This window comes from Montipora capricornis, chromosome 1 (genome assembly GCF_036669925.1).
Source record: "Montipora capricornis isolate CH-2021 chromosome 1, ASM3666992v2, whole genome shotgun sequence".
NCBI classification, from domain to species: domain Eukaryota; kingdom Metazoa; phylum Cnidaria; class Anthozoa; order Scleractinia; family Acroporidae; genus Montipora; species Montipora capricornis.
Genome location: NC_090883.1, coordinates 29,382,171 through 29,394,670, shown reverse-complemented (window position 1 = coordinate 29,394,670; position 12,500 = coordinate 29,382,171). Strand labels below are relative to the sequence as shown.

Here is a 12,500-nt window from a genome sequence, read left to right as displayed (position 1 = left end):
CTTTTGGTGGTTACCGTAATTTACCTTCATCAACTAGTTTGACAAAACCAAATTATTTTCTCACTACGTACCGGCCGTAGCATGCGAACACAGAGGTATTTCCGGCAGTCTTTTCTCTCTCCCGAAAAATAACGTATGCGAAGTCGAGCTGTTAAACGGTTTCCGTGACGTTAAGTCCTCAGCCAATCAGAGCTCCAGAACCAACACGCGGCGAACATGCAAAGTACTTGCGCGTTGCCCAGGTAAACACAAGTCAGAACAAAGGCGGGCAATATGGAGGATGCGATTCTAATAGTTTGGGAGATTTCGGTATCAAAAAGTAAAGTAGCCATGGCCCAGGAGAATGCGATCAAGAATTTTGTGGAGAAGAAACGCGATATTTTCATAAATTTGCCAAACAGGTTTTGGAAAGTCCTGAATTTATCTTGCCGTGGCAGTGGTGTTTTCGTCTGTGCGGTGCTCTTCTGAGAAGAATGTTGTGGTCGTGATTTCTCCATTAACAAGCTTAAGAGAGAAACGACGGACGTAAATACGTCTGCGTTCGCAGTCTATACCTACCGACAGTCCGACTCGACACCAACACAACACCATTTATTTGGAAACTAACCCCATCCCGTCGTTTTCCCGAAATTTAAAGATTGTGAGGTTGAGCAGTGCAGCGCATTAACCTCAGTCATTCAGCTAAGAGTGGTTATTGACTCTGAAGAATGCTTTCGCTCAGATAGTCGAAAATTGCCAGTCATAAAAAAACAGAAGGACTGTTTACTCATCTGGTGTTCCTGAGCTTGAGCGATTTTCAAAAGGTATAGTTGTTTAGAAATGTGGAAGTGCAGAGTAACGAGATTATAAAAAAACACCGTGTGATTACTTTCTTTCTTTCAGTCTGGTGCATGGCCTCTCGGTCAGACTTCAATTTCGCCATTGTCAATACCACAGGAGCTGGTCAAATCTGTTCAAATGGTTGGTGATGTTGTAGTACACTAAACAAATCATTCGATTCTCATATGAATGGGCGTGAGCAGTACAATCTTATCGATGAAGTAGGATCGTCCGGGTGAGAGTGGTCCTGGGATGAACAGTTGTTTATTATAAAAGTATAGAGCCGGATTTACGTACATTTCCGCAATAAAATAAAAACGACATACAATGTTTTCACTAGTGAAAAATTATCGTATCGGCCTTTTGATTGGCTAGTATTATGTTGATCTTTGGCGCGGGTGACCTGTGCACCGACGGCGGTAGGAAAATTTGTAAACATGGTGGCCGACCGGTGTATGGTTCAGTTTCAAAGTTTTTGTTCTTTTATTGCTTAGTTTTCTCCACAAAATACTTCAGAAAATCTTTTTAAAAAGTTTTTAAAAAAGTGTTCGAGCGAGGTATGGAAGGTAAAGATTTCTTTTCAAAAATATTTTGCTATTTGTTTGGAGCTTTTGTTCACGATCAGTGGTTTGATAGCCTTTCAATTAACACTTACCTTATTAACTTTTATGTGATCTCTGTACTTATGTAATAAACAAATTAATTCATGGTTGGCTCGTTTGTACGATTTTATTACTCACTCGTTGTGAAGATCGTTAAACTTACGCGTTCGCTTCGCTCACTCGTTTGTTTAAGCGATCCTTCACAACTCGTGAATAAAAATCGTACACACTCACCAACCATGAAGTAATCTATATTGGTGACATGTTTCGACAACTTGGGCGGAAGTCACCGGATGATGACGACTTCCGCACTCTCGCCCGGACGATTCTACTTAATTAAGTTATGATATGACTCCTGGATTCAAAGCGTTTGCCATCTTATCCAAACTTCTTTTTATGAGATTGTCAATTCAGTTGTTATGGCAACCACGCATTTTACACCTGAGGGCGGAAAGAGCAGAACGAAAATGGACGACGGTAGTTTTGCTATCTCAATAACAACGCGCAAAATCTTGAAAAAAAAAAACGCGACAAATAATAATACAAACGAAATTGCGCAAACCTGGTTAAACGTTTATGACAGCTAAGCTTGTTATTGGCATATCACCCTCTCAGACTATGAGATCCGCTCAAGTGACCTGTTGGATGGGCCTGGCTGGGAAAGATTAGAAAACTTTAGATTTACTTATGTACAAAATTCATAATAATCTTTCCCCATTGTATCTAAAGCAAATCTTTTACAACATCTCAACCGTTCATACAAATAATCCTAGAAACTCTGAATCCAATTTCTATACATTAGCTTACATTACAGGGGATATGTTCTATGGAACAGAATCCTCTTAGAGATCAGACAATCGCCTAGTTTGAACAACTTCAAAACCGCTCTCCACGGGGTAGATTACAATGAATTCATGTAAGTTTTTATTGTATATTTTCTTAACCCTTTAAGCCCCGAGGGGTTCCCCATTGACGAGTAAAATCGTCTGGCGTTAGACAGGGTAAAATCTATAAGTGCCATTTGGCACTCCCGGGGCTTAAAGGGTTAATTTAATCAACAATTCTTTGTTGTAATTAAATTTTGAATTTTAGTTAATGTAGTTTTAGTCTCGTCTTTTAGGAAGAGATGCTGATGATGTTACGAAAAAGTCTCTCGAGAATCGATTTCGAAAATTTGGTTGAGTGAATTTAACCAAAGATCAAACAATCTTCCCGTAAAACTCGTTTTAAAGTAGACTCGTGACGTTTAGACAATTCTTTCTTGTTTCTTTGTTTGTTTCAGTTTGAGCAATTTTACAATGGGAAATTTAATGGTCGCAAGTTGACATGGCTTCAACACCTCTCCACAGGTGATTTGTAAATAAATGGAATTAAAGAAAGAGAGTTTAATCCTACTGGCCACTAAATTCAAAATATTTTTTTTACGATATTTGAGAGAAGGCCACCTTTCGACGTTTCTTCTTTTAAGTAATATGCAGCACGCTTCTCACTCTGAAGGTAGGTTGATGTCCATGCCCCTCAAGTGTTCTGTAGCGGGGGTGGTAGAGCATCCGGACCTTGCAGTTGTCGCTATGTACTTGTTTGAGAGCTTAAGTAAAGATAACAACGACGAGGACAACTTCGAAAATGCCAGTTAAGCAATAGAGGACGTTTTCCGTGTTTCCGAAGCCTCATCTAAACACGAAGGGAAGTTGGGAGAATTCAAGACAGTTGTGCAAACTCTCGACTGCGTCTCGGGTTTGCATAACTGTCGAGAACAAAAACAAAACTCTATGCCCTCCCCGCACGTGGGTTTTACGTTTCGGTATTTTTCGTGGTGGCTGTTTACATGAAAAAACTCTCCCGGCGCGAGTTCCATACCGTGATGGCTACACTTGGTGTTGATTAAGTAAATACATGCGTAAATCGAAATCACGATATTTGCGCATGCGCTGTCCGTTTCAACTCACCAAGAGGTCAAGTTCACACCGAAAGGAGTGGTTGTTCTTCGTTTACATGACATTGTTGTGGGATTTCGTACCGGAATGAAATTTTCGCACCGGTGCAACAACCGGCGTCAACTCTCGCTGGTACGACACGTTCTGGTATGGCATTTTCTGTTGGTATCATGATAACGAACACAGAGCCGAAGGAACCGGTACGAAAGTCGCCCCGGTGTCATATAAACACCACCTTATCCAACGATGTGATACGACCAAATTTGATGTTGTGTGGAGCCTGGAGGACGTGAGCACCTCACCTCACACCCGGTACTAACGTTTCCATATGCCGGCCGTAAACTTAGCCGATCAGCTGGTCAGAATATTCCGCTTAAAGAACAGCTTCCATACCACAAAGCTCCCAAAATAGTAGATTTTCAAAGCAAATTTGGTAATACTTGTAGAGACCTTAAAAAACAAATATTAGTTCAGAATCATTTATGGATCCCTCTTCTACAAATTCCATATGCTGGTTCTTGGCCCGGGGAATTAATATGTCCGTGAAACAGAAAAACCTACGCGCTGATGGCCGCTTGTTGGCCGTTTTCTTTGTTATCACGCGCACTTTTCTCTAATCACTTTTGAATTTTAGCGCCGGCGAGCGTAAAAAGTACCCGGATGTGTCGCGGCATTCTGGGCGATGTTTAACGCCGTTCATTCTAATTTTATTACTGAAACGTTGAAACACGATTTCAATGACAAACGACTTGGAGTAATCGCGAAATTATTTCACGGGAAATAATATTTTTTAGATAACGTTTTCGAAGCCGTCGTCTTCGTCCTTTCTTAAGCTTTCAAATTTCAAAGAGAGATTACCTTCCCTTGCACCGGCTGTCTCTGGTTTCAACGCCAGGCAAATGAAAAATAAAATCATTACTGAATCATTCAGTGACTGGTGTTGTTTTAAAGTAGTAAATAAACTCGTAGCGGGGATCTCAGGACTGAGTAATTATTCTCCAAAAATTTACGGCCGAAAATTACATCTACAGTCAGGAAGACGCAAAGCTGGTATCCCCTGTGAGGGATGTAAAGTAAAACACGGTTATCCCACTTTGTTAGATTCTATTTGATTGAATTACTGATTATTTCATAGGTGAGGTCAAAGTGAACTTTCTAAAGCGTCCGTACATCATCACCGTCACAACCTTCCAGATGTCTGTCATGCTTTTGTTCAACGATAAAACAAGTTTACAATTTAGGTGAGTTAAAATCTCTAGCACCGAAGCAATAGACCTAATCGGCTAACTCAATGTTGTACCCAATTCAAATCCCCCGGGATTAAGATTCTTTTTGTATTGTATTTGTATGATAATGTAGATTCATATTTAAATGATATGGAAATACCTGGAACAAAACGTTTTATTCCCAAAGGGTTTGAATTGGGTACAACATTGAGTTAGCCGATTAGGTCTATTCAGCTGAAATGGCCCTTGGGAGAGGCGCCTCTCTCCAGTTTCTCCTCGTTTTATTTATGTGTTGACGGTGTGGTAAACTTGCACTCGTAAACTTACCTGACTATCGAACTATGCGATATAATACCCATTTTTATGAGGCAAACTTACTTACTTGAAGAAGACCTGCCTGCTCAGAGGGGCCATGTCACGCAAAGTGATGCAATTTCGTGACACCCAAAATGCCCAAACAGTAGAACATTGCAATAGCCAATAAACCATATTCGTATTCTCAGTGTTGGACTGGGAACTAACTTGCAGTGGAGGCTAATGCGGGGAAATCTTTTCAGATTCAAATACTTTTAATATCTTTCCTTGCATTAGCCTCCATTGCAAACAACATTCATGGACAAAAGTGTTGGGAAGGTTGCTTCATTTTACAGATAAAACCACCTCCCCCTTATCAATGTTGGATTTGTCATGGAAAAAAAGGTGACTTTTCTTGCCTGAAGAACTCCAACATTGAATATGGGGGAGGGGGGCCACATTTCCCAAGTACTTCAGCCAATAGTGAGAACAATCGAATTAGGTGTGAAGTGAAGTGATGCCCGCAACCTTCCCAATAACGTTTGACCACGATTGCAGTTCCAGTCAATACTGAGAATACGAATATGGTCTATTAAAACTGCTGAAAGAAATATAGCAAAAGGAAAGAGAAGCAAAGATGGACACAAATGGGCAAGATTAAAACGGATTGCATTGGGGTAATCTTGAAGAAAAGTCGGCCTAACGTTTTTCAAGGTTATGGCAGAGCTCAGGAACGCATGACCCGGAGCCTACAGCTCCCAAACTGGGCCTATGTCACGGCATTTTTACAGACCGATCTTTTTTTAGACTATCTTTTCCGGAAAAAACAAAGGCAGTTCCGGTTCGGTGACCCTATGACGTCAGGTTAGTTTCTTGTAATTGGTCATCGGGCTCCGGTGGGAGTCGCATTCGCGGGGAATTCAATCTAAAAATAAATCGGTCTGTGAAAACGACGTGACACGAACACAATGGAGTTGCAGGCTCAGTGTCATGGGTTCCTGGAGAGCTCCTTTACTTAACGCTGATCTATAGTATTTAGTTCTGAGCAACCGTGAACTTTTAGCTATTGTGCTCACTATCCCCGTTAAGTACTTTTGAAAATTGGAAAATACCATCAGCCCAGCTCCGAACTCCCTGGTGGTCTCTTGGATGTCGCTCGCTGGTGAGAAAATGGAGCTTTCTTTCTACCTTTATGTATTTCTTAATCAGAAGTCTTTTAGATATAGATTTTGTAATAAAAACTAACGATAAAAAGTCACGACGTTTCGACCCCTCGGAGGTCATTTTCAAGTGAGAATAAAAGTTTTAAGAATTAGCATAAATATGTAAAAACTAGATAAAAATGCGGCGAACGCCGAAATGTGATAAAAATATGTACAAAAGTGTAAAAAGTGCTAAAAATATATGGAGTAATGAACGGTAGCTAGGGAAAACAATAGACAAAAAATAATTAATTACAAGAACTGTTCTAAACGAATAATTAGGCGCGGATAGAGTCACACTGTTTGTTTAGCGATGGTTTCAGTTCTTTTATAAAAAACATTTCAAAAACAAGACAATCAAACTTGTTCTGGCACTTTCTCAGAATTCTAAAACTCTTTGCGATGTTGTTAGGTTCCAATGCATGTTTCTCTCTCAGATGGTCGCCGATGGTTGCCCCTTTGTGCTCTTCAATGCGCTGGTGAAGGTGCCGGCAGGTATATCCGACATAACCTGCGTCGCACAGGTCACACTTGAATTGGTACACAACGCACTGTTGGCTTACAAGGGGTGGCTTCTCTTCACGGACCCGGATCTCTTCTTTGATCTTTTTGCTCGTGTAGACAGGGGTAATATCCGCACTGATCTTACGGCTTAGGTCGGCAAGTTGTCTCCGTACGGCGTTTTTTTACCATCCATTACCCATACTCCAAAAGGAGCCAAGGAGTTAACGTCGACTGTACAAAGATCCTACCAAAAAACATCGCCCGACTCAGTAGTCCAAAAGGGTTCCAGGCTCGCACATCTGTACGGTCTTCCTAAAAACCCCAAGAAGAAGTTGCGCATGCGTCCCATCTTATCTGCCACAGGAACATACAAAGTTATAAACTTGCCAAGTGGCTGGACGAAAAGCTAAACGCCCTTGTGTCCGTCAACGACCATACCGTTCGGTGACATTTTGTTTTTGCTGACGAACTCCGTGAAATGAAAATCAAAGAGCATGATGTTTTGGTGTCGTATGATGTGTCATCACTCTTTACTAATGTTCTGTGGACGAAAACCATTGAGAGTATTGCAGAGAGAGCTTTGAGAACGACTGGTTCAACAAAAGACACGATCTTAATATCACGAAGCAGGCCTGATAGAACTGTTAAGAATCGCCACCAAAAAAATCAGCTTTTCCAGTTTGAAGGAAACTTGTACGAACAAGTGGACGGTGTGGCAATGGGCTCGCCGCTGGGGCCTCTCATGGCAAACGCCTTCATGTGCAACATCGAGAAACAGCTGGAAACAGAAAACAAGATGCCCGCCTTTTACAAGCGCTATGTTGATGACACCCTTAGCGCAATGCCTGATGTTGAAGCAGCTATAGATTTCTTAACGACACTAAACAACAGTCACCCTTCTATTGATTTCACAATGGAGCTCGAAGAAAATGGCAGACTACCCTTTCTTGGAATGAACGTAATCAGGAATGGATGCTACCTGAACACAACGGTGTACCGAAAACCAACTGACACCGGACTGTTGTTACATTATCACAGCCACGTTGACGCGAGATATAAACGGTCACTGATAAATACCATGCTTAACCGTGCGTTTAAGCTCTCGTCTACATGGAAGGCCTTTCACGAGGAATGTGAACGCCTCAAAGAGATCTTTTCCCGTCTGTGTTACCCTGAAGATCATGTGCAGTCCACCATCCGCCTTTTCGTTGATTCAAAAGTTTCCGAGGAATCACGCACCCACGTTGATGAGAAGCGTGGGGACCCAATCAGAGTCGTGTTGCCCTTCAAGGACCAAAAATCTGCGAACGCCGTACGGAGACAACTTGCCGACCTAAGCCGTAAGATCAGTGCGGATATTACCCCTGTCTACACGAGCAAAAAGATCAAAGAAGAGATCCGGGTCCGTGAAGAGAAGCCACCCCTTGTAAGCCAACAGTGCGTTGTGTACCAATTCAAGTGTGACCTGTGCGACGCAGGTTATGTCGGATATACCTGCCGGCACCTTCACCAGCGCATTGAAGAGCACAAAGGGGCAACCATCGGCGACCATCTGAGAGAGAAACATGCATTGGAACCTAACAACATCGCAAAGAGTTTTAGAATTCTGAGAAAGTGCCAGAACAAGTTTGATTGTCTTGTTTTTGAAATGTTTTTTATAAAAGAACTGAAACCATCGCTAAACAAACAGTGTGACTCTATCCGCGCCAAATTATTCGTTTAGAACAGTTCTTGTAATTAATTATTTTTTGTCTATTGTTTTCCCTAGCTACCGTTCATTACTCCATATATTTTTAGCACTTTTTACACTTTTGTACATATTTTTATCACATTTCGGCGTTCGCCGCATTTTTATCTAGTTTTTACATATTTATGCTAATTCTTAAAACTTTTATTCTCACTTGAAAATGACCTCCGAGGGGTCGAAACGTCGTGACTTTTTATCGTTAGTTTTTATTACAAAATCTTATGTATTTATTTGTTTATTTATTTTTTGGTTGCTCGCAGCGACATTCTCGAACAGACTCAACTGGTAGATAAAGAATTAGTCCGAACTTTGCAATCCCTGGTGGATGTGCGAATCATAACAATGTCAGAGGTAAGGCTCGAAGAAACAAATGAATTAGATTGAAAACATAAGAAGCTGCTACAGTGTCCAATAGTAGCCACCCTAATGGAGCTGTTACTCTACCTACGCAATCTTTTGAGGACGCAATATATTTACATTTGAGGAGCTGCCTGTGACAAACTAATGGCAGGCAACTTCAAGAGGTTCTCTGAGCTGGAAAGAGCACTCTTTTATTTCCACGATCCAAACGTTCATTCTCCCAAGTAGTTCCACAGAGTTCTATATTGGGTAGACAATAGAGAATTTGGTGTTATATAAAGATCACACCTTTTAAGCTGAGTAGTACTCTTCATTCTCAATACCTGTCTGACTGGCATTTCTTTGAAATTGTGAAGAGAATTTACATACCTATCAAAAGATTAAAAACGAAAACAATGTGAAAAGCTCTGCATTTTGTAAAAGAAATGTCCTCGTTATGATCAACGAGCATAAACCAGCTCGGAATTTCATATCTTGAATTTCTGGGATAAAAACACAAGCATATAATTTGTTTATGCTTGCTTTTGTTTCGACGCGCGCATGTTGTTGTTTTGTTTTTGTTTTTTTTTTTTGAAGAAAAAAACTGGCTTGTCCTTCAGTCTTTTAGGGCTTTCTTACTTTCAACGGATCTTTGCTTCATATTTTATTTTTGTGGCGCTGTTTAAATCCATTTCATTCTTACCTTTTTTCTCAGGGCTCTGACCCCACAAGGTGTACATATTCATTAAACATGGAGTTTTCAAGCAAACGAACAAAGCTGAAGATAACCACTGCAGTACAAAGGGAAACTTCTCAGGTATGGATTGATTTTGGCTGGTTTTGCCCAGGGGTGGGGTGGAGTGGGGGTGCTTGGTGAAATAAGAAAGGACAGACCAGCTCACGAAAAGTTTTTGCGTTGTGTAAGGTCCTACATAGACTATCACGATGAACACGTTTTGTGAGACAAGGCTGCGTGTTTTCCCGTGAAGAAGAGTCTAAAAGTGTAGCGTAGACAGAATTTTTTTCCAAGGTTTGAGAGAACGCTACGCGAGTTGAAGGCAACAATCGAGGACTGAAACAAAATACCCCTGGGGGCACGAGCCCGGAGCTTCAGTTCCATGAAGAAAGGCCTTCCAGATTTCTCGTCAAACCAGTTTTGTCCTACCAAGCGGACACCTTGTTACGCGACGCAATGAAGTGCATCACCGAACATTCGTAAAAGTTGTGATTACAGTGAAGGCTCTTCACTTCAATAGTTTTCAAACTTTTAGAGAAAGAAGGCGGTGAATAAGGCGGTAAGGCGGACTGGCCCGGTAAAAGGGCTTAAGTGTTTATGTGGACGACTCCAGCTCGGTTTACCGTTTACGTGCCTTGTAACCGTCAAGGGATAACTGGTGGATTTTCTTGTGTTGGTCCGAAATGAAGGTTCATTTTAGCTCTTGGAAGAACGGAATGGCATTTTAAAAGAGAAGATGCAAAAAAATCCTGTGATAATGCAAATCTGGGTGCGTTTAAAATGCAACCTATGTGTTATCACAATTTTTCATCCCTGCAAACCGGGCTGCATCATTTATATGAGAATTTCTCAGCCTGGTTTGCCGAGATCTCGGCATCTCAGACCAGCAAGCGGGCCAGCCCGCCTTCTCTTATAAACGAACCGAGATTTTACTAAGAAAAATAGGCATTATCCGAGATCTCTGCAAAGCGGGCCACCCAGCCTTAGCCGGGCTGGCTCGCCTGATATAAAGAGGCCCCAAATTCCTTTTCCTTCTCCGGGCTCTGGCAGCATCATTTGCAGGAAGCGATTTTTGGTCACTTACCTCGTTTTTTTTGCATGTGTGACACAGGACACAGAACAAACGCTTTCTTCTGTTGATGATGATAGGAAAATGTACCTCCAGGTAAGGACAAATTCGAAAGGGTTGTATTTTCTCGATGGTGACTCGGGAAAGCGTAGAACTTTACAAACTTGATGTTTGCCCTTCTTCTGTCAGAAAACGTGTTTGGAGACCAGCATCGTTTTATCTTTGGGATAAAGAGACTCTGTTTACAGCAAAGCAAACTATGCTGTTCAGGCTAATTGTTACAAAGATGAAAAGCTTATTTACTGGACCGTTTGGAAGTGGATTTAATGTTTCAATTATAAATATCCTTTGTGAATTGCTTTCTAACTTAAAGAGTGTTTTTTTTAATCCAATGTCAAGGCTGCTATTGTGAGAATAATGAAATCCAGGAAAGTGCTTAAGCACAATTCTTTAATGCAAGAGGTAAGTCGAAGATTTGTCTCTTTTGGTGTTATGCCCACGCATACTTTTTCGCAACTTGTTTCGCAATTTTACTGCAACGTTCCAAAATTGAACTTGCAACACTTGGTTGGTTTCCAGGAACTATGCAAGCGTAACCGCAAGCAACGTAGGTAGACTCAATAACTTGTTGTTAATCGGTGAAATTTATTTCACATAAACAACGTGAAAACTTGCAAGGCCGTACTGATGAATACGACCCGCTGAATTAGCCAATCATGGCGCGTGTACTATCCGATAGATGTAATAAAACTTTTGTTTCCGGTCCGAAGTCTGCGATCCGCTGAGTTATTCCGGGTACAGCTTAGACACAATCGATAAATACTGCTTTCGAAACTTATTTATGCGTTTCACGTCGTTTGCTAGAAAATTGCGAGATATGTCAGTTGCGGCTGGGTACTCTAAATTACACACTCGTTCATTTCGCGCAACTGGTGTCGCAGCTTTACTGAGTGTTATGTATTTCGGTAAAAATAATGGACAACAATTGAATGTGGGTTCCACTGTGAAACTTATTTTGAATGCGCGCCGTATAAATATATCTTGTTTACACGCTTCTCATGGTTTCTAACTTTGTTGTCCATTTGCTCCACCCCGTTTCTGTCCATTTAGTTGTAACATGTGTGACGTCAATCACTTGTCCTTTTCACTAGGTTATCAGCCAGTCAAGTGCTCGCTTCACTCCAAGTGTGGCTATGATTAAGGTGAGAGTCTAGATTGAAAGCCAACTCTGGGACAAAAAAGCGCTGGCGCACATCCAGTTCTCTGTTGTTGGAGGGGTCTGTGTTTGACAAGGATAAATGGGTGTCATCATTGTTTTGCCAATCAGCAATTAAAACGTGGAAAAAGGAACCAATCAGCATTCGGCTTAGAGACATCGGGGCGAGTACATGTGCTTGTCTGGTTGGTTTCGAAATTGTTTCGAAATTGTATCGTCCAATCACGGAAGTGTGGCAATGCAAAACCCATCGTCAGCTGTAAAGTACTGCGTGCTATCTCCGTTAGTTTGCTTTGGAGAATCGGAAAGGCTTGGTTCATCTGTAGTGTTTTTTGTCCCTTTCAGAAATGTATCGAATCGCTCATAGACAAACAGTACTTGGAAAGACGTGAAGGAATGAAGGACGAATACACTTACATGGCCTGATAGCATAAAGAGCTCATGAGCAGTGCAGTTATTTGCAGTGGGGTCGAAGTGCAGTCTTCACTCCTTCAGGGTGGCCCTGAAGGATTTGCTCCACGTCTAAACAACGTTTGCTTCTTTGATAAGTGATTGGAGCACTGCCAGTCGGTGGTTGTTTTTTGTAGGACGATTGACTTTTTAAATGGTTGTTTTGTTGTCTTTTCTAAAGTTTCAAGTGTGGACCAGATCCGTCATTTTTCAACCATTGTTGACGGCTTCCTTGAGAAGCAATAAAAAGATTTCAGCGTCACGTTTACGGCAGACGGCAAGCGCTGGGCTGAAATTTGGGTTTTGCCAATTGAAACACCGAAGAAATTTTCTTTGATTTTAACTGGTATTTTTGCCTT

General features: G+C 41.4%; 2 protein-coding genes across 2 annotated transcripts in view; both read left to right on the top strand.

Annotated features, from left to right (window-relative positions):
* The window catches only part of LOC138037940 (cullin-2-like), a 34,631-nt gene that overhangs the window by 21,328 nt on the left and 803 nt on the right, over positions 1–12,500 (top strand). The window contains exons 18-26 of the mRNA XM_068883776.1: positions 883–960; positions 2,704–2,770; positions 4,494–4,599; positions 8,592–8,682; positions 9,386–9,487; positions 10,518–10,571; positions 10,875–10,937; positions 11,627–11,677; positions 12,037–12,500. The exon at positions 12,037–12,500 is cut by the window's right edge and continues 803 nt beyond it. Of these exons, the coding sequence (XP_068739877.1) occupies positions 883–960; positions 2,704–2,770; positions 4,494–4,599; positions 8,592–8,682; positions 9,386–9,487; positions 10,518–10,571; positions 10,875–10,937; positions 11,627–11,677; positions 12,037–12,117 (693 nt within the window). The 3' untranslated portion in view covers positions 12,118–12,500. The remainder of the gene's footprint in view (positions 1–882; positions 961–2,703; positions 2,771–4,493; positions 4,600–8,591; positions 8,683–9,385; positions 9,488–10,517; positions 10,572–10,874; positions 10,938–11,626; positions 11,678–12,036) is intronic.
* On the top strand, positions 7,063–8,307 carry LOC138049407 (uncharacterized). Its single transcript, XM_068895667.1, has one exon. It carries the CDS (start codon positions 7,063–7,065, stop codon positions 8,305–8,307), a length of 1,245 nt encoding a protein of 414 aa, XP_068751768.1.

Bases quoted from the DNA above. Each gene is read 5' to 3' on its own strand.
- LOC138049407 (XM_068895667.1), top strand. From the start codon at position 7,063: ATGAAAATCAAAGAGCATGATGTTTTGGTGTCGTATGATGTGTCATCA.